Genomic DNA, 27448 nt, shown 5'->3' with positions numbered 1-27448 from the left:
GTGTGTGTGTGTATATATATATATATATATATATATATATGTGTATATATATATATAGGTATAATTTAATGGGGAAAAATTTGAGCATGCTAGAGCTAGACAAGATGACTGTTTTTGATCCCTACATTTTGGCAATGATTACAGAAAGCTACATATGAATGTGTGCAAAAAAAAAAAGTCCCCATGCTTGTTGAAAGCCAGATAAAACACATAGATCTGGTTGATGCTCTTAATCATTCTACAAGAGAAGCAAGAAAAAGGCAGATGGATGCTCACTTCCCATCTGATACTGGCTCTGACAAGCAGTTGTTTCAAGGGGACTTAGCTGTTGTTTTGATCCCAGCCTGTTAATAGCAGGAATTGCTGTAAGTAACATCTAGAATCATCTGCTTTAGGGACCTGGAGATTTACAGAGGGGGAAAAGAGAATTTAATTTTTTTTAAAAGACTATTTAATTTAAAGAACCAAACTCCCAAGTAGTAATTGACGCCCAGCTGGTACTTGCTGGATTCAGTGCTGCTCATTGCACGGTGGCCAAATAATTAGTGTCTTGTAGACACTGTAAATTATCATCACTTAGAAGAAAACTGACTTCCCCATAAATGTTTCAACTTGTATAGGAAGCCTTGTAGGTTTTTATAGCATAATTTGCATTTTATCTTACAGCCTATTTGGAGGAGATACAGTCAGTTCGTCGCCATACCAACAGCGTGTTGGACAGCAGCAACAATTGTAATCCACCAATTGTGGTTCACTGCAGTGCAGGTGTAGGGAGGACAGGGGTAGTTATCCTAACAGAGCTGATGATTGGCTGCTTGGAACATAATGAAGTAAGTACACTTTTCCTCTCTGTAAACATTTATTTATTTTCCAGTGGCTGATTCTGTACTACACCTGTGGCTGAAGTTGGGAGAAGGGGAAGATATCCCTAGTCTTCCCATTGCAGTAGTATAACAAGACATAGCATGCAGCTGTTTCCCCCCCCCGTTTGTGGTTTGTCGTACATCTTGGCTGTTATTTATTTTATTAATATATTTATTTTGGCATAGCCCTGTGAACAATAGGACACAACTGCAGAAGTGAAGTCTCAAATTATGACATGTCTGTTCCTGTGTCTTAATTAATCAGTCCGGAGATAGAGCTGTACAGAAGACCAGTCTCAGAGACGGTAGAAAAGCAATACTGTTTTCCAAATGGGTTTAGACTGACTCCATTGATTTCTAGCTTCTTTCTTGGGTGTCTCTCTGAGAGCTGCTGTCTCTGGGGTCTAATCTGAAATAAAGCTCAGCTGTAATTGAAAAAAAAAAAAGACATGGGGGGAAGGGGCACAAAGGAAAAATTTCCAAAGAAAAACTGATGGCCCTAGCCAGTATTATGAGATCTGTCACATAAGCTACGTCAAAGGGTTATCAGAGTTTCAGATGTAAGTGCTTGTTCTGCTATATCCTATGTCAGTGGAGAAAGATCCAGCAAAAACACCAGTTTCTGAAGAACAATTGGATGCATCCCCTCAAGTGGGACATTTGTGTCCTTAGGGTCAAATAGCAGTAGCACATATATGTGCTGCTGCTAGTTGTCCCTGGGCATGCCCCTACACGCATGCTCTGGTGTGTGGCAGATTGCCCCAGGTGGGGTAGGGGAGGCTGGGCCCAGCACCTGGACTGGGCCCAGCAACCTTACCTGGGGTCCTGGAGGGCTCCTGGGGCTGCAGCAGTGGCAAGCCAGGCATGCAGAGCCTCCCGAGCAGCCACAGTGTGGCTCTGGTCAGCTAGGCTCCAGTTTTGGGCAGCGCACACTGCTGCCACGTGTGCCCCCGTTTTTTTTTTTTTGCTGTGGGTTTTTTAGGTAGCGAGGTTTCCCAGTATCTAATTTTGCTGCCATGCTGCAAATATGCAGCATGACAAACAGAATCACAAGTGCCACGTGCATTTTGCAGTGCCTCAAAAGGCTTTGAGGTGCCACAAACCGCACGTTCCAGCTCATGGGGATGCAGCCTATATAGTGTATAATGCCAACCTGAGAAAAACAGGTATTGAAACAAAGGGGCTTCCCACATCAAAGGAATTACTGGAAGACTAAAATCTCTTGGTAGAAATGATGATGACAAAAGTATGCTGCGGGGACTGCAAATAGATGTACCATTTTGGTGTCACCCGTGCCCCACAGCAAATGTGTATTTGGCCCATTTGCTGGCATGGAGAGAGAATCTGCAACAGTTATGTGAAGGGGTGGAAATTATTTTGTGTATTATCTTTAGAGCCTTTAGTCATGGAAAGACTCCAACTTCTGAGTGGGAGCTATTGGGGGCAGGGAGGCATGGCAGCACAGGTTTTAACCCTTTGTGGGCCATATGCAGCCCACCAATTGGGCAATCTTGTTCATGCACAAAGTTAAAACACTGCTTGTCACTCAAGAATTTGAGCCTGTTAGCATGGAGGGATGATTACCAGCTGACTTTCCTTTCCTTTTTATCTGGTAATGTGCCTGCCTATTTCTCCACCCTCCCATTTCTTTCAAAATGCTTATGACTTGCTTATGACAGCAAACGAAATGAACTGGTGTCTATGTGGCACTGCAGAATAACCACACTATAGTTATACGGTGATCATTTAGAGATACAGGGCTTAAATCAGCCTGCATGTAATTCTTTTGACTTCCAATGGACTTTGCCCAGTGATGAATTTGGCTCAGTAAATTTAGCACAAATTAAGTGTTCCTTTTCAATTTATTTATGCTCATTTCATCCCCACCCCTTCTCAATCTATTTTCTCCACACTCCCATGTAGGGGGGAGAGCCAAGTAGAGCTTTGATTCATTGCTTTTGGGCTAGGCATGGGGTCAAAATGCTGCTGAAAGAAAATGTGCAGCCACCGGGGTCAAAAGGCACTTCACGTCACTCTAGCATCTTCCACACACCAGCAGAACTGTAGACATAGATATACATAGATTAAATAACAACTTGGCAGCTCCTCTGGTGACCTTGTGAATGCCTCTGGCTTCACCTCTTCTGTGAAGAATGGTTTGGCATGATGCTGAACTTCTGAACATCAAGGAAAGCATAAAAATCAGGGATGTTCAGCAAGGAAAGTTCAGCAAAGTCACTGGGAGTTGATGTGTAGTGCTCATGAAAGTGAGAGACCCCCTTGTTTTATCCCTAACTAAACTCTCCTTTTTACGTGTTACCAGAATTCATAATATTTTTAAGCCCAGTTTTCTCCTTTTATGGTGATAGCCCTCCAGAGCCGTATATTGTTTTACAGCAGATGAATGTTTCAGCTCTCTATCCTATGTTTTTGTGATCAGCTGAGCTATATGTTTCCAGGTGAATCAGGGTGGTTGGTTTGTAGTGATGGTCACACTTAGAACATTTTTTTTTTTTTTTTTTCACGTACAAAATATTTCTGTTGTAAATTACCTGACTTCTGTATTTGTTCTTGAAGCCAACATATTTCTGTTTACTCTGACATGAAACTGCTGGTAATTTAATCCTCCATAATGCAACTTCTGATAGTGTTTTACAGTCTTATGAGATGAGCAGTACCTCACAACATGCCTTGTAGGCAGGTGAGCCACTGTATCCCCATTTCACAAATGAGGAAACTGATGCATAGGGCAGTTAAACTTCTTGGTAGAAGTCCTGCTAGAGCTTGAAACAAAAGCAGTCCTTTTGATTTCTGCTTCTGGGGCTTACAAAACCAGTAATCTCTTGTTGACAGACACATTGCAGTTGATTTTGAATAGAAAGAAATCCCCTTTTATGGAATAAAGTGGGTAGTCAGGAGTCTGAGATACATTAGGGGGTCTGTTGTACCTCCTTATAAGATTAAATACTAATAAGTTAAGATGTTCAGACATTAGGTGTCCATAATAGGTTTAGTCTTTCAGTACACACTAATGCACATCCATACAAATAGCTCTTAGATTAATCAAAACCTGAGCCATGACACAGGGACAGAGTCACCAGATCTTATTAGTCTTGTAGAAATCAACAAATTCCATCAAATGTTGAACTATAGTAATTAAAACTTGGTTATGCAGGTCCAAACTGGCCTGCATTTTTGTTGTCATTATTGGTCAGGCAAGATCAAGTTTTGAATGATTGGGTTGGCATGCTCTAATTGCTTTGCTAACCACCAAACTCCTTGCTGAGGCATTCTTTGATTTGGCTGCATACAACCCAATAAAAACGCTTAAGCTGTCATCTGCACTGGTTTAAAAATGGTTTAAACTCTTTTCTTCATTTCTGTCCTCTTCTGCTATTATCAACTGCTGCTTCTGTAGCAGAATTTTTGTCACGTTGTAGTCTTGCTTCCATAATGGCTTATTTGTAAGAAGGCATAAAATTAGCTACATTAAAAAAATTAGGATCATAATTGTGTTTACTTTAACATTAAGAACCTTGATCATTTTACAAAAGTGCACAGAAATGCATGTGACATGGCTTTCGAATTTTTTAATGTTTACTCTCTAGAACCAGTTCCCGTAATACAGTGGTTCTCAACCTTTTCAGACTCAAGGCACCCTTCAATAGACTTGAGACACCACTTGGAAAAGGCCAGCAATTCGTTTTTGTGTGGTTTTTGCCTACAGAAAAATTATAGGGCAGTTCTTCTGTTGTAGAGAATAAAGACCACAGCCGGTCAGACTGATTTTAACACTGTAGACTTCTATTTGAAATCTCTGGGGTTATCTCGTGAATCATGTTTGCACATCTCAGTGGTAACACTGTGAAGCATGTTGAGGCACCCTTGAAAGAATCTCAAAAGCACCCCACAGTGCCACGGCACCTGGTTGAGAATCACTGCCATAATGCATGGAAACCACTCGAGTGCCCTAAGACTGCATGCTTCGAGTCACTAAAGGCAGAACCAGAACTAGTGGCTAAAGACACTCTTAAGTATATCTAGCCAGGCTCCATACCACCCTTAAGGCTGCTGAAAAATAAGTCCAGCCCTTCCACTGGGACCCTTCCAAGTGAGGATGTGTAGGCACGCTTCTCTGCTGCTCATCTTGAGATCCCCAGTGTCCTCACTGCTGTAGTTCTGAGTTTGGAGCAAGTAGGACAAGAGAATGGGTGGGACTTACTTTTTAGTCCCAGTCTGAAGAGTTGTATGGAGTCAGTGTAGACATGCTCAGAATAATTCTGTTTTTCCAACCAGTTCAACCAGCAAATTTGCTGGATTCTAGCTTGTGCCATTTTATGGTATGGGTTGTCCTTTAGGTTCATTTTTCAGCATGTAAGAGACAACTGTATTCTAAAGGAGCCTGAAAAAAAAGGGTTGCTGGAAACCCTGACTGACTGCAGACCTTTCTGATATCCCTCACCCTTGGGGTTATTGCTCATGGTGGTGTTCTCCCCCCCACCCCCCAAATTATCTGAGAATTTCACATAAGCATGGTGTTTCTCCCCCCCGTAGAGTGTTTATACATTGGGAGGAAAAATAATGCAACTAAGGTTATGAAAAGAGTTATTTACACAAAAGCAGTGAATCCTTCAATGTTTTACATGTGCTGCTTGACTGCTTTTGCCTCCCTTGTTCTGAGGTATGCCATACTTTGCATGCCACATTTGGGCCTCGGCAAGTTGAGCACTGTAACAGAACGACTTCTGAACTACTCCTCACCTGCCTGTTGTAACAAGTCCCCCTACTTGCTTTCTGTCCTCCCGTTGCTCTCTAAATGTTGATAATAGTGGCATTGCCTAATATATATCTTAGCTAATGCTTCACCTTGCATACCCCTTTGTGTTTTTCAAGCCCTGATTCATGTCCTAGTTCTGACAGTTAAGGTCAGAACATCTGTTGAGCATCAGGTTGCTGAGCCTTGCAGACATTGGCAAGAAACCCAGAGACTTGAGAGGGAACAAAAGTTGCAGAATTGTCATGCTAGATGTATTTGCTAGCGTTTCAGTTTTGGCCCAGAAGCTCATGTTTTCAGGACTCTTGATTTGTCTCCTGTGATGGCCATCCCTCCTGGAAAAAGGGCTGACTGAAGCAGTGTGTCAATATACTGCAATACCTACAGGTCCGTTGAATGGCAGAGAAGCTGACCCAAGATATTTCAATTTAGACTATCTAAGGACTACACTTTGGCACCATATCCTTATGTATGTATAACTTGTCAGGTGACTTGACAAAAACCATTTACTTTAATTAAATGTCTAGGAAGAAATCTCCATGATCCAGGAGGTCGCTCTTTCCTGAGAAACCTTTCCTATATACCACCCATATTTCTTGCTGTAATACGCAAACAATACCAAAACAAGCGGTGTGATTTCAGTATAAACGAAATGTTCATTTCCTTCTGATCAGTTGTGTGAGGTTAGTGGTGGTGTTCAGTGTAATTAACATACTGCCTCATATCCTTTTTTCATCCTTAATTTACAGAAAGTGGATGTTCCGGTGATGCTGAGACGACTGAGGGAGCAAAGGATGTTTATGATTCAGACCATCGCTCAGTACAAGTTTGTCTACCAAGTGCTCATCCAGTTCTTGCAGAACTCCAGACTCATTTAACCTCCAGCATTGTGGATCTGACTGAACCTTCTTGACAAGGGGCACTCCTTCAGCAGCATGTCTTATAGCATCGTATGCATATATTGTACTTGCTCAAGTTGCCTCAAAAGCAAGGAGTCATTGTTCTCGACTGGAGAGTCCTGTGAGTTATTTTATACACAGTAATTTATTTTTCTTGAAATAACTTGTGAATTTCTTAATATCTTGTGAAACTGTATGATGACCTTTTGAACCACATTTAATATGACTGATCTGCATTGTAAAATGTCCATAGGGTAGGTTATCCTCTCTCAGGGTGTGTGTTGGCCTTTGTGTTGTTATATGGCTTATAAAATGAACAGTTCTTCAGGAAATAGGTTTTTTTTCCCCCAGCAAGAGCCAGATATGTGGCTTTTGCAATGAAAATAAAACCTGATAAATGTCAATTAAAACTCTGCAATAGTCAGACTTGTTTTCAGATAAAAACCTAAAATGCAGAGCGATCAAAGCATGAATCCCTGAATAGGTGACTGGAAGAACTGCAAAGCAAGAAGTGGGGTAATTGGGTAGACTTCTGTGGCACTCAACAGTTTATGAATTTGGTAAGAATTAATATTGCAATACAGTACTTGACAAGAAGCAGCACAACCTCTAGCATCCCCCATTCTGTGATCCCATGGTAGACAAATAGTCGTAAACAAAAGCACCCTGAAGTCAACAAGAGTCTTTCCATTACGCTTACTGGGCTTTGGATTGAGCAGTAGAGAAGCACTTCAGCCAGCTTGCACCCTAAGAATATTCAAGGCAATAAATATGTTCTCATTAATGACTGAAGCTTTTACTGTTGGCACATACAGTGCAGTCAAATCCTGCTCACCTTCCTCAAGCAAGGCAACTCATTAGGGTCTGGGCATCTCGATGTGTACACACTGCCACCATCATTTAGGTTGTCTGTTTCTAATACTTTTTTACAGTTTTTAAGTGATGACGTCTCTCTCAACTACATCCCCATTTTCTGTTTCCTGATCACTGCCAAATAATGAGCCTGGAGGTTTTAAATTACAGAATGTTGCTGCCCTCAGATTTTTTCCCAGTCAGCACCTTGCAGTTTATGATCATATCAAGCATCACCCACATGGGCACTGCAGCTCTAATTTTCTTAGCTTTCAATCTTTTTTTCCTACAATGAATTGCATGGGCCACTTGCCCACTCAAACTGCAATTTGTATTGTGATTCTCTTTGCCCGTATCATTAGTAGTGAGTATTTGTATTCTAGTAATACCTACAGAACTTAATGTGGGGATAGGAGCCCCACTGTGCCAGCTACTGTACAAGCACAAAAAGGGAACACTATCCCTGCCCTAAAGGCTTTATAATCTGAATAAAAAAGGTAGATGGAGTCTAATTTTCTCCATCTCCTTATGGGAGAAGAGAAACAGATACAGTAGAACCCAGATTCTCTGCAAGGTTAGGTTATTAACCCCCTGCAAAGTTACAAAGTACCCAGGGGCATATGCAGCCACAGCAAACAACTGTGCAGGACTTCTGAGAGGCTCTGGCTGTTTGCTGTGGCTTTTCTTCAAAGGGCACTGCTGCTTCAGTCAGCACTATAGCTCATCTTTTGCTGTGTTTCAGCAGATGGGAGAAGTACTGCTGCTACAGTTTAGCAGGTTGTCCTTAATTTGGCAACTAACTGTGAACTGAGTGGCTTGCAAACCACTCTGAGATAAACCATCTTGGTTCTACTGTGCCTCTCTACATCTGTCCACTAGTAGTAGCTGCATTTGTGGGTGGGGGGAATAATTGTATAGCTAATATGGACTTTACAAATAATAAAAGAACCAAAGCTTCTGTGTCATCAAAGTACTTGGTAAAGGGACAAAATAAGCCAAATGGAGAACAGCATTTGCTTTTATCAGCTCTACATTTAGCTTTGATTTCATACTGTGTAAGGTTCAGGAGTATAAGGGTTCCTGAACTGCAGACAATAGTGCAAAATCAGGCCCCAAGCAGGCTTTGCTTAAAACAAAGACCTAGGAGAATTCAGGCTTACAACTTATCTTCAAATCTCAATTTTTCCCTTAAATTTTTGCTAAACATGAAACTTTTTGTCAATGAAAATCTTGAAAGATCATTAAGATCTGGTATAGCTCCTTGGCGTTACATTTGGGTGGGTCTGTATTTCCACCAGATTTGGATAGAAAAAGTGACCTTTAATTCTAAACATCCTCTTGGCTGAGTATCTTTTTTTGGCAGTGAGCTTCTACAATGTATAAACCACAGGCAGTTTGTAACATTAGGTTTTCTCCCCTGAAACGGCACACTTCATTGCTGCTCTCGCCTGTTTTATTTGCTCTATGTAGCTTCTATTCACCTTATTCCAGGAGTAATCCAATCTGATGTGTATGTAGTGGTTCCAAGTGACTTTAGAGTTATGCCGCTTATACCTTACCCTGGAAACATCCATGCTAGTCCAGAAGCCTACTTTGTATTAAACAGGATCAACCTACAACCTTGAGCCTCATTATAGTTACTTGTAACTTCTGCTTTTCCGGAAGTAGTCTCCTAAATTCTCTGGCAACAAAATTGAAGCTTTTCTTCTTTGACTCTGATTACATTTGTTTGGCCCTCAAATTCAGAACCGTAAAGGTACTTAAGCTTAGGTCCCACTAACGTAAATGAGAGTTGGGTCCCTGTATGCCTTTACCAATCTGGGATGGAATGTTTTATATAAACAGGTCGTCTTTATCATTCCTAGCTGGCATTTGGTGACTTTGCAGGATGAAGGCAAAACGGTGAGAAAAGAATATTGATTGAAGAGTGAGGCTTTCATTCCATGCCACCAGAGTGGCTAGGAGAGAGGAAAATATTTAGCTAAAATATCTTGATCACGTTCCTCTTAAGAATCAGTTGATTCTTCAGTCAACTTAAGTCTTCCTCTAATATCTTCTGCCAATGCCAGCATCTCTCTTGTTAAATTAGCAATAGCCATTTAAAGTCTTTCCAGTGGCATCTGCATGATAATTACGGAGATGCTTTATATCTGGGAAACAGGCCAAGGAGTAAACCTTGAAGCAAAGTATATTAAATTAGTTATCTAGTTATAGCTTTTTGAATAATTTCCTAATGATGAATTAAGTTTGAACTCGAAGCTGTCAAGTCCCATTGCTCCATTTGGATTTAAAAGGTAGAAAACCAGCAGGGAAAATAACTTGCTCATTGTTTTTATTATCCAGTTCCCCTGGTTGAAATTTATATGGGTATTTTGGATCTGTTCTATATTATTTCAGAAGAAAGCACAAATAACCACAAGGAGAAAAAAAAGCACTTATCGTGAAATGATTTTTCATAACGTAAAGGTGTCTTAAGAAAAATATAAATTACAAAATGGTATAAAAAATTCTCTTACAGTTAAGTCGCCATCTTTTAATGAGCAAAGTAAAAGACCATGTAACAAACAACTACTTTCAGTGCGCTCTTAAAATGGCTGCTATCATATATGGAGTCTAAGGTGACTCACTTTCTTCCTTTTATTGAAGCATGGTAATTTTAATTTTCCTCTCATCTGACTTGCTGTATTTTATCTTGACCTGATCAGTTAGCATCTTAGGTGACTGGAGTGCTATACAACTCCAGAGCTTCCTCTTTCAGCCCCATTTGCACCTATAAACAGAGACGTGTCAAGGTTTTATACTGACAGAAGCAAAAATACTCCTCCTGATTTTGAAGTACTGCAGCTTTATCAGAACTAAGTTCCTTGGAGTATGTTCCCTAACCTTAAGGGAGGCACAGGAAAAAATATTTTCTATCCAATTCCATTAGTCACAGCAGGAATGAAAGCATGAGACTTAAAGGAACCAGTCCTTTTCATTTCTTTCCCAGTTTTAACATCTGGTCTGTATTAAAAAAAAAAACAGAAGTGAGAGAAAAGGGAGACTCAATTTAGGTTTAGCTTTAGGTTTTTTCCAATTCACGTTGGTTCCCATTGGATCTGTTGGCCTACGCTGTCTCCAGCAATGCCTACTACAAGAGGAATGTTGTGTGGACTAGTAACCCTGACTTGTAGATCCATGGCCTGTAGCTTCCTTCCTTCATTCCATCCATCCATCCATGCATCCATTTTTTATCTAAATGTGATGCTGCCATTTAACAGACAGGTTTTATTCAATTTTGAAGGTATATTCCTACCTTGGGTTGTCTATCCTGAGTTAGCCGTAACTGAGGTTAAAATAGCACTGAAGACCAGACATTAGCTGTTTGAATTCAGTTCAAGGCTTTCATATAGGCTTTACTTTGGAACAGCTGTGCAAGTCACATTGTCTTGTGTTCAGTGCTGTTTTACTCTAAGTTAGTTAATCTGAATTAAGAGCACACTCTTAATAGTAAAGATGCATTGCGAGTCTCATCCACATTGACATGCACCTAAGGGTTCAACGGGAATTCAGTACTAGTAGTAGTCTTGAGATTTCTGTGCTAAATCTGATGTGACTTTGTACTGGAGGCACTCATTGATCTACAGCCTCCACTAAATCAGTGGGAGTTTTCAGTGCTTGGCTTTGCCTAGAATTTGTTCCCACTGGATTGGATCCTTTTGCTATCATGGTCCAGATTAGTCCAGCAATTCTCAACTAAGTGGCACAATACCCTGGGATGCCTTGAAATCCTTTTAAGGGTGCCATACATTATTAGCATGGCTTGATGTGCAAATACTAACACAATTTCACAAGATAAATCCAGAGCTTTCAAATGGGAATCCAGTGTCAAAAACATTATGACCTGTTGTGGTTTTTCGGTGTTCAGTGCAATAGAAAAATTGCTCAATTCTTCTGTAGTTAGACAAAAGAGTGAAAGCTAAGACCTGGCATTTTCCAAACAGTGCCTTGCATCTAAGAAGAGGTGCTTGAGAATTACAGGCTTAGATGTAAATGTAGTGAGAAAAGCAGGCCCATAGTTTGAGAAAAATGCTCAGTCTCTTTGTAAATACAAGAGAAGATGGAGTCTCTAAGGTATTTTCTAATACTGGTGGTTTTAAGGCAGTTCCATTCAACTTTGGTTCCAAGGTAAAGTAATCAGACAGAGCATGAATAAAAACATTACATTTTTATATATAAAAATATATAGCATATATATGTCATAATATGTTTTATATATATATATATATATATGAAATATGTTTATACTAAATCCAGGTAGATTTTGCTAGGCTTAATCTATATTAAATCTAGCAAAAGAGAGGTCCAGTGAATGTAACATGCTCTATTTAAAAGCATTTTGAAATTTCCCAGCCTTTCACATGCTTGTTGGATAGTCAATATTTCACTGTAAACCAAGGATATAAAGGTTTTGCCTTTCCAGCACCCACCCAACTGTGAGTGAGTTTCACAGGCAGAAGAATTGTTGGAATATGCCAATAAAAAGGAAAGGGCAATTAACAGTAAAAAGCAGAGCCAGTCCTGAGCAATTCAAGCACCAGGTGAAAGGCACAAAACTACTAGAACTGTTGGTTTTTTTAAAAAAAGGATGTTGCACTTTTAGGCTGTTAAGATTATTTTTGCACTGGGCAAATAATCCCTCATCCAGGGCCCCAGATTGGTACTTCCTATGTAAGTGAGAATGCCAGTCAGCTCAGTGGGATTTTTAACTTGAGCCAGGTGGGCAGGAATTGATTTGAACGTAAGGATTGCCATTTTTCTCTGTAACTACCCGTTTTCTTGCTGCTATCCAGTCTTTTATCCAGAACAAACCATTTGTACCCAAAATATCATTTGTGAGATTATTGTCCCATTGAGGTTGCTCCATATGGAAAAATATTTTCCCTACTAAAGTATTATACTACAGATATTTTACAAAGGAAAAGAGTTTACACATGCAGATGACTGTAATATGCTCATGTATAATTGTGTGGGACTTGTGTTACATGAAATAACATGTTAAATTAGTTTTACACCACTGGATTTTGTTTTATTCTACTTCAGTATTTTGATGTTTCCAATTGTTTGTTCTGTAACGCTGTACATTATAGTTTAGTCTATGACAGTGATTTAACAATCTCCAGCCTCCTACTACGTACACATTTTTGTTGAGAGGTGAGTTATATTTCCACCTCCCCTTTTCAATGCGAGATGAATGGCAAATCCATTTTATACTATTGAAAGCCTTTTTTAAAAAAAAAATCTATGCATGCTATTTTATATTCTAATGTATTATTCATATCAGTACATAAGCTTATGCTTGTCAGTTTTATCTTGTGTATAAAACTGATTACTTTTGACAGTATTTTTGCACTGTTTCTCTTCTCTTTTTATAAAAAGTTCTATTCAGCATTAATTGACTGCAATAACTTTTTTTTTTAACATATTTCACTGCCTTTATGTAAATAGTTTCCTGTATGCTGTTTCAAATGTGAGAGTGTCTCAACTCACTAAGCTATTTTTGGTAAAGACTGTCTATCCTTCATATTCACAATATACAATAAATATTTTTCCCAAGGACATCCATTTGTTTTCCTTCCTATGTAATGATTGGGGTTTTATACTTGCACCCGTCAACTCTAACTGAAGCTAATGAGATTTATATCTGATCCTGAGGCCCTAGCAGGGCTAAATGTAGTGCATCTATTTAGGTACCATACAGTGCTTCATTTTAGGCCTCCAGTGTGCAATCTTAAGTCTTAGCATCCAGGTTCTTTACACTGTCCAAAGAGCCTTAAGCGTTTAAGAAAAAAAAACCCTGTGCACTAAGTGGGAAGCCAATAAGAGACCTTAACCACAGAGGTTGTACTAATTTGGCAAACAAACAATTACGAAACATAGCAGTAGGGCCACAAGAGTTGTATGCCAATTTAATTCACTTTTTACACTGATAAGATATAATACATTAAAACCTAGAGAGAAAAGATTGGTCATTTTTGTGGATGACCTGTCAAAGGTCTGCTCTGCTTGGAACAATAGCCACCTTAAAAAAAAATAAAGGATTAATGTATGTAAAGAGTAAGGAACTGCATTTCATGTAAGCCTCAGAATGCAAGATACAAGGCCCAAAGTGCACAACATTTGTCATTCAATTATATTACAGAAATGTTTTCACGCTACAGCAATTTTTAAAGCACTCCCAAAGGCTTCCAGGTTTCTGTAACAAGGCTTCTATGTAAAAGTTGAAGAATTGCATATATTCAAAGGCTTAGTGGTCCTCTAATTCCTTTTTGATCTCTGAAATGTATAGATGATCTTTCCCGTGTGCTACTTCCATGATACCAATTGCCTATGAAAAGAAAATAAAGGTGACAGGAATCAATTGTATGAATAACACTAGGCTAGTCGCCATCTCTTCAGGGGTTGGCATAGCCTGAGGCCTTCTGGGATTTTTGTCCCCATTAAGAGCTAGTTTGATTATCGTCGTTTTATATAATAAAGGTTTTTATTCATACAACACCTTTAAAAAAATTCCACCTAAAGGACTAGGTGGTACACAGCTAAGTGGAGGACAGGAAGCTTGCAAGCAAGTTGGGGAGGGAGGACATGTTTTGGCAGAGGATCCAACCAGCATGGAGAGCAGCTCAGTGTCAACATCTTACCCTCCACATAGGAAAATTGGGTTCCAGACCATTTTCCTACTTGAAGGCTTCAACTACAGTGAACCTAGCAGGATTAAACAATGCCTTATTCCAGTAAGACAAGGTTCTTTGGGTGAATCTGATATCCAGTAAGCCACTACACATCAACTCCTCTAACACTACATCAGAAAGGAAGCAAGTCTCAGTATGACCTAGATGTTTCTATTGCAGTTGAGCCCAGAGGCTCCAATCAGGATCAGGGCCCTGCTAGACTAGGTGCTTTTCAATCATATCCAGAGCCAACCTGAACCTCAGGAGTGTAACATCCAAAACAAATTCAAGCTGTTCCAACTATCTGATGGCATCCAAAATGCCTGAGAGCACTTGTCACACTAACAACACCTGGGCTTTACAATGGGATTTAATGAAGAATGCTCAGAGGCATCTTACCAGCCCCTCACAATCTATGAAAGGGGACAGAAAAACACCAACCTTCAGAAACGGGCAAGAAATGAGGCAAAAATAAAAGGGAGGTTGGAGGAGCTGAATGAATAGGACTGTGAATAGAAGTGGGGCAGACAGGTTTAAGAGGTAACTGCCAAGTGCAGGAGCCACCATGAAATAAGGTATTGCAGCATCTTAGAAACTAGCCTTGAATACTTAGTCACCACTGCCTTAAATAAATCAGGACTGCAATGATCCTCACTTTTAACCTCAGCTTCTACCTGATCAGCAACTAGAATTGACCCCGGATTGCCCCTCATACAGACAGGATTAAATGTAAAAAAACCCATGTCTGAGTTGTGGGTAAAGCAATAAAAGTGGACAACTTGTTGGGTTTTCCAGTAAGTCCCAAGATACCACATGTGGGACAGTGTGTTAAATTGTTCATGCAGGCAATTTCTGGAAGAGAGTCGTTAGAAAAATATATTTGTATTGGGAAATGGACAGTATCAACACTGTTACCTATGTGACTGTCTGCAACTTGTATGCTGGCACCAGTCCCAGGCTCATCCTGGTTGAATCAGCAAGGAGAACATTTTTTTTTAAAGTTTTTATAACCAAACTTAAGCAGATTCTTGTGGCACCATCACCATGGCAGGGTGGCTGCAGGAATGCTAAATTGGAGCTTAATAATGATAAAAAATGCCAAAAGTAGGGAATCCCACACCAAAGCAATACATCCGGTCACTGAGGTTTAAGAAAGTAAAATGTCTCTTTTCATCCAAAGGGGAGAAAAAAATAAAGTCGGGAAGTCTACCACAGGTTAGGGAAGGGGGCATGGAATCAAATTAAAATGGGGAAACATTTTTTAATGTTATGTTTGCCAATGCCGACAGCATTCTTGCTGCTCAAAGCAGTGAATATTCAACTCCACTAATAGCCACCAATCCAGCCGATAGAAACATGTTTTTAACAGCTCTTGCAATATATAAACCACAGACAAAGTGTGCGGTGCTTCCCTGGCAAGGCTACTAAAAAAACAAACCAACAAAAAAAGAAGGATTATCTCATTTTGTCAGCCTCTAAACAAAGTAGGACTGTAGTTTGTTTCTTCTCAAGCTGAAGAGGAACAGTGACCCAGGGAGGAAAATGCTATAAATGGGGTCTATCTACACAAGACATTTCCTGTGCAGTAGACTAATTAGCTGCATAGTAAACACTGTGTCTACACATGTGCAAACTAATTTACTTTGCAGCAGGACAGTACTTATAAATAGCTGCAAGTTTTTTTACTCTGCAGCAGCACACGTGTAGACACTGCCCCACTGCTGAGCCCCAAGGGTGCTTCAGTGTGGGGGCTGCCTGCTAGCTAGACATATGCTGAAGCACCCTCATACCCCAGCCAGCCCCTCCACAGCATATAGAGCTCAATTGGAGCAGCCCCAGGCTAGCAGGCTGACCCCCGGAGCCCCTCGCCAGCTGGGGCTGTTCTGACCTAGCTCAACATCCTGTGGTCCCAGGTGCACAAGCAATAAGCCCCAGAGTTTAGTGCTTTGCATTAATATGCCCAAGACATGCCCACATACTGCACTATTATGAAGTGAGAGTATCCTGAAAGCCCATTGTGAACAGAGCTAGCATTACACAAATGCACTGGAACAGAAGGGTAGAAATTGCTCTGTTTCACAGAAAATTAAAGAACAGGCTGAACATTAAGAGTTGCTGCACTAATGCATGCTACGTTTTCTTGTTAAGAAGCAGTTAGTTAACTTAGTTAGGCTTAGTTAAATCACTAAGCAGTTGTTAAATCACTCCAATTACACAATATGATGGAAGTACCTTTTTTAGAGCCTTCATTCCAGCAGTTCTGTTTTCTAGTGCCATGTAGAGCCTCCCTAACTTCAGCCACATGGAGGCAACATTGAGAGAGTATAATGGATAGTGTTTGCTGGAAAAGAAAGATTGGACTTTATCACATCCTGCAAACAGTTTCACAGCCTTTCCCTTAAACCCTACCCAGCTCAACGAGTAAGAAGCTGGCTCATTCTCTTTGCCCTCTGTTGCATCTGCCAACAGTTAGTGCCCATTGTTCATGTGATGGCAACATCTGTCCACTGGGAACTGGACTGAAGCCACTGAATTCATTTCAAGTACCACAGACCTCTGAGCAACTGTCAGATGGCAGTGACTTGCAGTCACTGGATTTAATCTGGCCAGCTAAAAGGGTACAAGACTCTTTATCATTAGCAATGCTCTAGGCCACCCTGTACCTACAGTGCAAGCCACTCTCCTGATTGCAAAAGGCATGATTTTGTCAGCATCTGGGAGAGATGAAGCATTCACAGAGCATTTATCATGTGTATCACGACTGCAATTGCAGCACAAGGAAGGTTCAGCAGCTGACCTGGAATGCTAGGCTGTGAGCCAACGGGAGCTAGGCAAGTCATGGGGATGATAAATAGTATTCACCCCCAGAGAAAATGTGCTGGCTCTCTCTCTGTACCACTGCTCCCTGACAAATGATCTCCAACTTTACACTGGCATCAGCTCCAAAGAAAAAGCTTTGCTTGCACTCTTCTAGCTGGAAAGAATCAGGCCTTAAGATGAGACTTTACTGGGGAGACAGCTGCTGTTCACACGTCTGACCCCAGCATCTACCTAGTGCATAACAAACTAGGTCTCCACTATAAACATAGCCTAGGGTGGGCTGGGGGAAACCAGCAAAGATTAGGAGAGCATACTTTTCCTCTCCAAGACAATTTCTGGGTGTTTGTTTTTGTATGCTACACTGCCCCCTGCAAGAGACCTGAGCTAGTACCTTCTCTCCAGCTCATGCAGTGGAGGCCAAGGACATTAGGAGTTGATACAGTCAGTCTCAGCAATAGGAGCTAAATTCTACACCAGCTCCCCCTACTGCTCAGTCCATGCTAACCAGCCTTCCACCAGCCTTATTTTAACTATTTGCCATAGCTGGTGTGGTGATGAATCATAGAAAAAAAATCATAGAAAGTTAGGGCTGGACGGGACCTCAGGAGGTCATCTAGTCCAACCCCCTACTCAAAGCAGGACCGTTCCCAACTAGATCATCCCAGCCAAGGCTTTATCTAGCTGGGTTCTGAAAGCCTCCAAGGATGGAGCTTCCATCACCTCTCTGGGTAATCTGCTCCAATGTTTTACTACCCTCTAGTGAAAAAATTAATACCTAACCTAAACTTTCCTTGCTGCAAATTGAGACTTTTGCCCCTCATTCTGTCACCTGCTACCACTGAAAACAGTCTAGGCACCATCCTCTTTCGAATCCCACTTCGGGTAGTTGAAGGCTGCTATTAAATCTCCCCTCAGTCTTCTGTTTTCTAGATTAAATAAGACCAGTTCCTTCATTCTTTCCTCCTGTCCCCCAGCCCCCTCACCATTTTTGTTGCCCTCTGCTGGACTCTCTCCAATTTGTCCACTTCCTTTTTTTAGCAGGCATCCAAAACTGAACTCGGTACTCCAGATGTGGCCTCACCAGTGCTGAATAAAAGGAAATAATCACTTGCCTTGACCTAGTGGCAACACATCTACCAGTGCAGCCCAGTATGCCATTAGCCTTCTTGGCAACAAGGCACGCTGCTGGCTCATAATCAGCTTATTGTCTACTGTAACCTCCAGGTCTTTTTCTGCAAAGCTGTTGCCCAGTCCATCAGCCCCCAGCCTGTACTGGTGCATGGGATTGTTCTGTCCTAAGTGCAGGATTTTGCACTTGTCTTTGTTGAACCTCATGAGATTCCTTCTAGCCCAATCCTCCAATTTGTCTACGTCATTCTGAATCCTAGCCCTACCCTCCAGCATATCTACTACTCCCCCCAACTTGGTGTCATCTGCAAACTTGCTGAGGGTGCAGCCTATGAATAAAGTAAACCAATTGGAAGAGTCAAATCCATAATATTATGCATATTAATTACACAACCTGTAGCATTCTGATTCTGAGACAGGAATTTCAGAAAGACAAGTGCTGCTAAATAGGGGTGTGCAAAACGGGCTGTATGCGATTCGGATTCAGATTCAGCCCAAAATCGGGGGACAGTGATTCAATTAATTGATTCGGATCACTGCCCCGATTCGATTCAGACACATTCAAATCTGAAGATTCAATGCTGATTTAGAGAATCAGCGATTCAGCCATACCTTGAGGTACCAGGCACAGCTCATGAACAGTGCAATGCTGGGGCAGATGGAGCATCCCACAGGAGCACAGGGGGGCCCCCGCATGCCCCACCCCTGCACCTCCCCAGCTTGGTGATCAGCTGGGGGGGGACCCTGGGTGCCCCCCAGACCCAGGAGGCACCATTTGCTGAGCCAGGGGGCAGGGGGCAGGGGGAGGGTCCCCCACACACTCTGTGGCAGACCCAGAAGTGGACCAAAAGTGCTTCTGGTCTACTTCTGGGTCTGCTGCCAAGCACCCGGGGGCCCCCCTCCACGTGCTGCCGTGGGCCCCCCCATCTGCCCCACCATCACAGCATTCACAAGCCGCCTGGTACCTTGAGGTATGTAGAAAAAAACATATAAAGCTGTGTCTATGTCGGATGCTTCTGACTCAATTCGGAGAGATTAAAGGGTCTCGATTCGATTCAGAGATTTGGCCACCAAATCAGCCCAAATCTCTGCCAGACCGAATCAGCGACTGAAGCTTCGCACAGCCCTGCTGCTAAATACCTCGGGCCATGCTCTGATTGCAGTTATACTGATAAGAATCTGGCCCAATGGGCAGTTCTAAAACAGGATTTGTAACATCATTTCACTACTAAGCAGTTCATCATGTGTGGTGCATTTATACACTGTGCAATCAGGTAAATGTCTGTCCTTATATTTAAAATACATGAAGGCATTGCATAATTAAAAAGTCAGCCTCAAAATTACCTGTATGGTTTGATAATTTTTTGTCCATAGCGCAATGCACCTTCCCAGTCTTGCATGTAGAGACAGACTCCCATAGCCTGATACATCATATGCAACATGTAAACATTATTGTCTTCAAACACTGAGCCCATTTTATCCAGGCTAAGCTCACAAACCTCTAGTAATTCGCTAGGAGGTACCATGAAGTCAAGGAAAATAAAATGAATAGTCTCTAACTGAATACTGCTGCTATACAGGTAAAGGAGATTCACTTTGTATTTATCCAGTGAAGAATGGACAGAAGCTATTGTCTAGGTCAGTGGGTTTCAACCTTTTTTCATTTGCAGACCCCTAAAAAAATTTGAATGATAAATGTGGGTATTCACACAGTTTTGATTGATCATAGTCATCTTTTGCGCACCCCTTAGACAAAGTCTGTGGAGCCCCAGGGGTCCATGGACCACAGGCTGAAAACTACTGCCCTAGATACAAGACTATTCTAAAATGGTATTGAGGGGCTCCAAGTCTCAGTGACTCCAGATAGTGTGGGGTTTTTGTGCACAACTTCCCCGCTCCCTCTCTCCTTTTCCTTCACCCCCACCCCTCCCACTTCAGCAAACCCAGACTGGAGCTGTACTGCCACTGGACTCGAACCTGATCTACAGAGACACCTTGCTGTTGAAGTATAAAACTCAAAAAGCAACAAGGTCTGAACAAATAACGTGTAATCATTTCAAAACTAGATGAATGCTGAGGATTTAGTGTTGAGAGTTCAGCTATCCCTAACACTTCAGGAACTGTGACTACCCATATTAGGGTAAAATCTTGGCATCCATGAATTCCAAAACACCAACTGATTTCGGTGGAGCCAGGACTTCACCCCAACTCTTCACTCTTCATAGTAACTGGCACTGCAAATGTCTGTACTAAGCAGAAAGGATGCAGGATAAAATCCAAACTCAAGAACTCCAGAGATCTTATCAATCCAGGCTCTGTGAAGGACTTGCAATTTCACTTCTCTGTGCTTCAGTTTATGCAAGGAATAAGGCAGCATTTCAGGCACTTTGAAGATTAGTTAGTTTTTACAGCATTTGGAAGGGCTCAGGAAGTGCCCGTATATTGCACATATGCACCCACACACACACCCCTGCTAAGCATTCCAAAGGTAATTTTCTTAATTAAAAAATAAAAACCCTGAGTGCCTCCATCCAGTAACATTAAACAAGCCTTTTTCCTCCCAGCACAACTCTTTTTGGTTTATCAGCTAGCTCTGTTTTTTCTCCTCCTTTTATATAGTCTGACCAGTTCTCCCTTAATGTAATTGTTAGCCAGCTTACATTTGAACCCAATCTGTGCTCCTGTCACACAGTGGCATCAAGGTCACCAAGCAGCTCAGGTGGATGGTTAATCTGCTCAAACAATATTTTTTGTTATACTTCATGTTTCTATTACATGGGCATCCACAGGCTCCCATCACAACTGAGGAACAGCTCTGCTAGGTGCCATGCAACACATCTAAAGACACAATGCCTGTCCTGAAGAATTTACAATTTAATTATCAGTGGAAACAGATTTCTATGGGTCCTACTTATCTCGCCCACTGCTAAGCCAGACTCAGCATGTAACGAGGCATACAGAGATCAGCTTTATTTTTACTGGCTCCAATGTGCTCACACCTGCTGCTCCACAGAGATGCTGCTGTCCCTCTGTGTTGCACCAGCACTGTTCCCGCTCCCTCCCCACTTCCTATAAACATGTTTATCATCCAAATTCTATCTTCAGTCATTACCCCTTCACATCATGCAGCCCGAATCTAATTTAGGCGAGGTCAACTGGAAAGACATGTCAACTAGAAAGACACACTAACATCAGCTGTGGGCCCCTGCTCCCCCTGCATCCATGGACTGCTGTTTTAAGTGCCCAGACAGTATTCCAAAGGGCCAAACTGCTGCAATATAGGCAGGGAAACCAGAGGACTAAATGTAGACCTCGTGTAAATCGGCATAAAAAGTCACCCAGGGCTTAGGCTGGTGCAGATATTATGATCTATAACAGGGACTGATAGACTCACCATGAACATCAAATAAAGGAAACTTCTGTGGTTAGTAATTTGCCTCAATGACTTGGCTACAGGCCTGAAACACTGCTGCCGACTGCACTGACCCTTATCTTTAGGCCAACAATATTTGGCTTCTTTTAAATGTGCTCTCATTAACCTTATTAACCACTTCAACACATTTTAAAGATCCGGTATGGTCTCAGCACCACCTCAGTTCTTTATTTTTGCACCAAGGGCTTAAAAAGTGCTAAAATGTAGATTAGCCAAAAGCCCAGCCAGCTCTGGGGTGAGCTGAATCGATCTTTATACTTTCTATCTGCTACAATGTGCCTGAACCAAGACAGGAACTATACCACTCTAAAAGAGAAATAAGCATCCTTTAGCACAACACTGTTCATACAGACCAAGAGCAGCAATACAATACCCTGACAGTCTCTCCCTTACACATACATCCCCACCCCGCCACTTCCTTGCCCCAACCATGCCAAAGAAAGGAAGTTTCAATTTCTTACAGAAACAAAAAGGAGAACAAGAAAGTCTAGTTTCTAAATACTTATAAAAACTCCCCCAAGAAGCTTCCAAGCAAACAAGTACCCTGACATCAAATATTTAAGAATTATAAGGGAAGCCAGAAATGGCAAGATTGAGACAAGGCAAGGAAAAGGATATATTTATAGTGTTTGGCCCTCCTGAACTCTTCAATCACATTTCTGGCATATCTGATCATGTCCTGTACAACTTCTGTTGATGGAGGATCACTCAATTTGCGGATCTCCAGTTTTTCTTTATCCTTAAAGAAACAGAGAAGAGTTAAAAATGCAATCCCAAGGCTTACCAACAAAAGCACATGAATACATAGGGGTTCAAAAACCATTACAGTGAACTCAAAGGCATGGATGGGATCCTGGCTCCCCCAGAAGGAATTACTGATATCTCCAGATGGAAAAAATATATAACAGGTAAATGATACACCTCCAATTTTTCCATAAAACTTTAGTTGGAATGCACTGAGCTTCCAAATTTCTAGACAATGACTACCCACAAAAGCCATTCCAAGGTGTTTTACAAATGCTGGTTGTATGAGCTGATTGCAACTAGGGTAGGATTTTCAGCTTGGAACCAACTAGCAGCTTCTCATTCCACTGAGAAGAAACAAGCAGACCTGTTTAGCGAGACCTCTTCCTCTGCCGCCAGAGAAGGCAGCGCTCTCATGACAGAGTTACTCAGAAGCTCAGACAGTTTGATAGTTTACTATCTGAATGCTCAAACAGTACTGGACAACAAGTGTCTCATTAATCCCAACATGCACTAGTCTAACCAATAACACAGAAAGCACTTCATAAGTTGATGTGGCAGAATGGTTTTCCCAGAATCACTTGTGATTTGGGGGTCTGCTACACCCCACAAGACAGAAAACCATTCCATGAAGTCAATATTTCTGTAATGGTCTTCTCACCTACTACAGACATCCTGATGGGTCACATCTTTGCATCAATGGGCAACTGCCCATTTGCCTCCTCAGGAAGGCCATGGGATATCCTAAATTAAGGAGGGGAAAGAATCAACATTTGGAAGTTAGGATGCTTTCTACAGAACTTCCAGAAGCTCTCAAATTACTACCCTGTAATGCTGTTTCGTATTGTAAACTCCAGTTTACTTGTCTGCATGAATGACTAGTGTCAGATGTCTCTTGAGCCTAGATAAATATATATATTTTTAAAAAGGACAGAGACTGTCTAGCATTGTGTGCATTACAGTCTGCAAACTAACAAAGCAAAGAGTCGTGAGATCTACCGCACACAGTGCAACCTACATAAAAGAATCACTCAAAACTTCAAAAAAATTGGATTAAGCTTCTTTCAATTCATCTTTCCCATCATTTAAAATTAGAGCCATAAGGAAAAATTCTGCTTTTGGTTATACTAGAGAGATTTCATGGATCTTAAAGCCATAAGAAACCATAATTATCATCTAGTCTCACCTACTGCACAAAGCTGAACATAGAATTTCAAACTCTCCAATCTCAGTGTTTTCAAATGAGACAGCACAGGCCATGTCTATGGTTCCCCATCTACTTGATCAACTGATCTGGAATCTCCCTCCTGTCAATAATCCCTAGTTTTGCAGAATTGTTGTAATACACATTTGTAAAGTGCCCTTCACAACAGTACTTGGGGTGCTCCTCCAGTCACTAAAGTCATTCTTCACATTTTCAAAATTTTCACTCCTTGTTGTTGAAGTTAATTATCTAAATCCCCGAACTAAAAACCCTGACACTCTAGGTCCATCAAGAAATTTAACTCAATGGAAAATAGATCCCATTCTATATTCCACTTTCCTTTCAGATTTACAGAAAAAAGGGCGTCTCCACAAGTTCAGCTGCAAGAGGCTGATTTTCTGCTGTTCAGCTCCAGCCACCATTAGATTAATAAACTGGACTGAAAGCTATTGCAATTTGGAAGTGATCATTTGCAGCATAAGCCCCAATTTATTGAAGAACTTTGTCTCATCATGTGCCAATTTTTTCATGCTGGCTACTAGCATGGGTGTACAGTTTTCTAAGTGGGAGATAACCTGAAGGGCCAAAATGACAGGTTATTTCATGATAGGTACACTGGTGAGGTGAAACACCAGCTCCAGTGATATCCACAGGCAAAACTCAATGACTTTGACGAAGCCAAGATTTTACTCTATGTTTATATTTCAGGAAACTCAGTTTAAGTGTCATGGAGCTGTTGCAAGCTCTGGAGGATGCTATTCACTTCAAGGATCCTATATCCTAGGTGCACCTACACGTGCAATTAATGCAAACTGATAAACTGTGGAGTACTTTGAGCCAGAGTACACTGCTCCTAGGTGCAGTGTCTACATGTGTGCCTGGGACAGCATTATTTTGAGCCAGGGTGGAGCAGGCCTGGGCTGGCAGCAGGCTGAAGGAGGTCAGCAGGGAAAAAGGTGGCTGGGGCACAAGAGCACCAAATGTGCAGAACTATGTGGCTAGGTGGCAAGCATAGGTCTGGCCCCATGGTTCCTGGGCTGACTGGGTGCAATTATCACACGCAGTCACCATCTACACACACGTTTGATGACAATGAATTACTCTGCCATAAGATAGTACTGTCCCTGACAATAATATCTTAGGGCAGAGTTAATTAGTATACTGTGCTCTAATACTGGTGCACTTGTAGACAACAATGCTTTACTGCAGAGCTAATTAGTCTACTCAGCAGTAAACTACATGTGTAGCTGGGTGTCCCCCTCCTCTCCCCCCAATCTCCTAAGCAAAATAAATAAATAAAAAGAGAGGCTGGTTGTTTAGCTAAGCAGGAGACTGGAGCTCAGATGGATTGAACAGCCTTAAAGGAGGTGCCATCTAAAGCATGATGGAGAAATGGTTAAGATGACAGAAATATTCCAGGTGGACAATACGAATAGGAGGGAGAGCAGCTGATAAAATGTTCATACCTACCTGGATCCCCGTGTGGAAATTGTCTGACAAACAGTAAAACAAGCACGGCATTTTAAAATATGGCATTTACCTAAACTATTTTTATTGTAAACAAATCATACTTTACTTCACAGGAGGCTGTCTCATCATAATATCCCATGACAGATAGGTGTGGAACAGAGCTATGCAATACATTTATTTTTGTGCTGTTACACAGGAAAAAATAAGCCATGTCAACAGACTGGGATAGCTAGTCAGCACAAATAATCCTCAGGATGCACCCTTTAGTATCAAAGGCCCTTGGCAGACATTACACTTAAGATGCAATTAACCAGCTAATTGTGTCTTAAATAGTAATCAGGCCACACATTCAGGCAACTAATGGCACAATAAAACAAGAAATAAGCCACCAAATTATTCCACAAAATGTGTAAGAGTATTATGGATGGTTTCCATCACGCCCTGAATTGGACATGTGGCAGAAGGACCAATCTCGTGTCTCAGCTGGCCCCAGCGTGGGCCACACAGACTACACCAGTGCTCAAACCAGCCCCAATAAGTTTCAACAGCCAGCTGACCATCAGGTGATTGTTGGGCACCAGCTTTCAATTTCCTGATGCAGTGGGAGTCCAGGATCATGATCCTAGGTTCCCCCTGCACTGGCAAGTATGGCATAATTTGGAGCTGACCACAATCCCAATATTACACATCTTGCCATGCATCTGTGGCATGGGAGGAGGCATGATTGTTGGGACTGAGGATCACAGCTTATTGTGCCTTTAAATGAGCAGGCAAAAGATAGACATCCATAGGTTTAAGATTAAGCCCTAAACTCCTGCAGAACCCTCCTGGTACTTCTGGGGTAACAGAAGAAAAAAAAAAAAAAGAATGAATCATTCAGCGACTTTACTAGTATCATCAACTGCACTGGGACTTCTTGAATTTCTATTGTTACATTCTGGAACACCTCTAAATGATCCAATGAACACAAGCAAGTTTTGCAATTCTGGGGGGAAAAGGAAATAATCCTGAATTTGGCATAAAACCTATTTTTGTATTTAAACTCCCATCAATGGAGATAACTGATGGAATGGCCTACGTCTAAAAGTCTGTATTTTTACTTTGCACTTTACCTAAACTCCTTAAACTAAATACTTACCAGAATATTCCATTACATTATAGTTCATAGTTACAGTAGAGAAAAATGATATGGAAAAGCTTTTATAAGAAACACACTACTACATTCCAATTCATCCAATAGAAAACAAGCCTATGGTATGCTACTAGCTTATGAGGAAAATACTTCTTTACTTTTGTTGTATTACCTTTTCTTTAGTTGTACACTCCCTGCAATCACAGGTAAAGAAATAGGAGTCTCTTAAACGGTCATTTCTATCTTCTGTGGGGTATAATAGATCAATATAACTGGTAAAAACCTAGAAGAAAACCATTCTAATTAATCAAAATGTTTGTACAATACACCCACCACATATGAAAGCACATACATTATCCATTTACATAGAATTAATACTTAATGTGATTAAACTGTCATATGCCTGTACATTTTGCCATATCCCTGTTACTGCATCACCTGCCACCTAATCAATTTCCTTTGAACTAATTCTTACATTCAGCATCTGTTGGCAGCCTCAAACCTTTGCCCCTTTATAAATGCAGTCAGCCAAAGGAATGCTTCTTCCTTCTACCAAAAGCAAAATTTCCGCCAACAATGAATGAGACTGAGATCCAAGGTAGGCAACAATCTAATGTATAGAAGAGAAAGCTCTTCAAATATGTCACAGTTTTAAGAGTGACATCTCAGGCCTCTGCTAGGTTAGAATGGTTAGTTATTTTGGTGCCCAGCTTCTGATACCTCAAATCAGCCTTAATTTCAGGGGCTTGGGGCTCAACACTTCCTGGGCAAAAAAGAAAAAAAAAAATAGGACTTAAGTTGGGCACCCAAATATTCCCTAACAACTTCCTAAGTTTTAAGGCAGAAGTGTCAAAACTTACGGCCTGTGGGCTATCAGTGGGCCATGGAGCATAGGAGCCTGATCACCAGTGGTCCTGGTGAATATGGCCTGCAGCAGGAGGCTGGCAAGCAAGGGCTGCGCAACACAGAAGTCCACTGCAGTGGGCTCTGCAGCCCAATCCAGCCCAGAAGTAGCCCGCTCTGGTCCAGATGATTACGGTGATTTTGACACTCCTGGTTTAAGGCAAGAATCCTTTTAAAAAAAGAGATCCCTTCTCTCCTGAAGAGACATTGGGCCTATCCCACCTATTATGCATTTAAGTCAACTTAAATAGATTCTATTTAACCCTGTTCAAGTCCTGAATATCAACTAATACATCTACTTTTATAAAATATCATCATTATCTGACCCTTAAGACTGGGTCACAAGAAAGCAGCAAGGAGGAGGAAGATCCATTCACCTTTAGCATGAACTGATTTTTGGGAACACGGGTAGCGTGGACTTAAAACTAAGTCCACTTATGCACCAAACTGTTGGAATAGAACCTGGCTCCCAGTACTTCAATTTTAGAAAGGGTGACTATTAGCCTAAAAAGGCAA

The 27448-nt window shown here is 41.3% G+C and overlaps 2 protein-coding genes across 2 annotated transcripts in view; one reads left to right on the top strand and one right to left on the bottom strand.

Moving 5' to 3' along the window:
* PTPN14 (protein tyrosine phosphatase, non-receptor type 14) overlaps positions 1-12986 on the top strand; it is a 236816-nt gene extending 223830 nt beyond the window's left edge. Inside the window, exons 18-19 of the mRNA XM_019516448.1 lie at positions 667-830; positions 6387-12986. Of these exons, the coding sequence (XP_019371993.1) occupies positions 667-830; positions 6387-6515 (293 nt within the window). The 3' untranslated portion in view covers positions 6516-12986. The remainder of the gene's footprint in view (positions 1-666; positions 831-6386) is intronic.
* A 323-nt stretch (positions 12987-13309) lies between these two features.
* The window catches only part of SMYD2 (SET and MYND domain containing 2), a 59705-nt gene continuing 45566 nt past the window's right edge, over positions 13310-27448 (bottom strand). The window contains exons 8-12 of the mRNA XM_019515904.1: positions 26202-26312; positions 22098-22218; positions 19391-19565; positions 16331-16439; positions 13310-13755 (exon numbers count right to left, since the gene is read on the bottom strand). Of these exons, the coding sequence (XP_019371449.1) occupies positions 13675-13755; positions 16331-16439; positions 19391-19565; positions 22098-22218; positions 26202-26312 (597 nt within the window). The 3' untranslated portion in view covers positions 13310-13674. The remainder of the gene's footprint in view (positions 13756-16330; positions 16440-19390; positions 19566-22097; positions 22219-26201; positions 26313-27448) is intronic.

The sequence above is a fragment of the Gavialis gangeticus genome, unplaced genomic scaffold (assembly GCF_001723915.1).
Source record: "Gavialis gangeticus isolate Ggan-Ray unplaced genomic scaffold, GavGan_comp1, whole genome shotgun sequence".
NCBI lineage: Eukaryota > Metazoa > Chordata > Crocodylia > Gavialidae > Gavialis > Gavialis gangeticus.
This window is presented reverse-complemented; position numbering and strand designations above follow the sequence as displayed.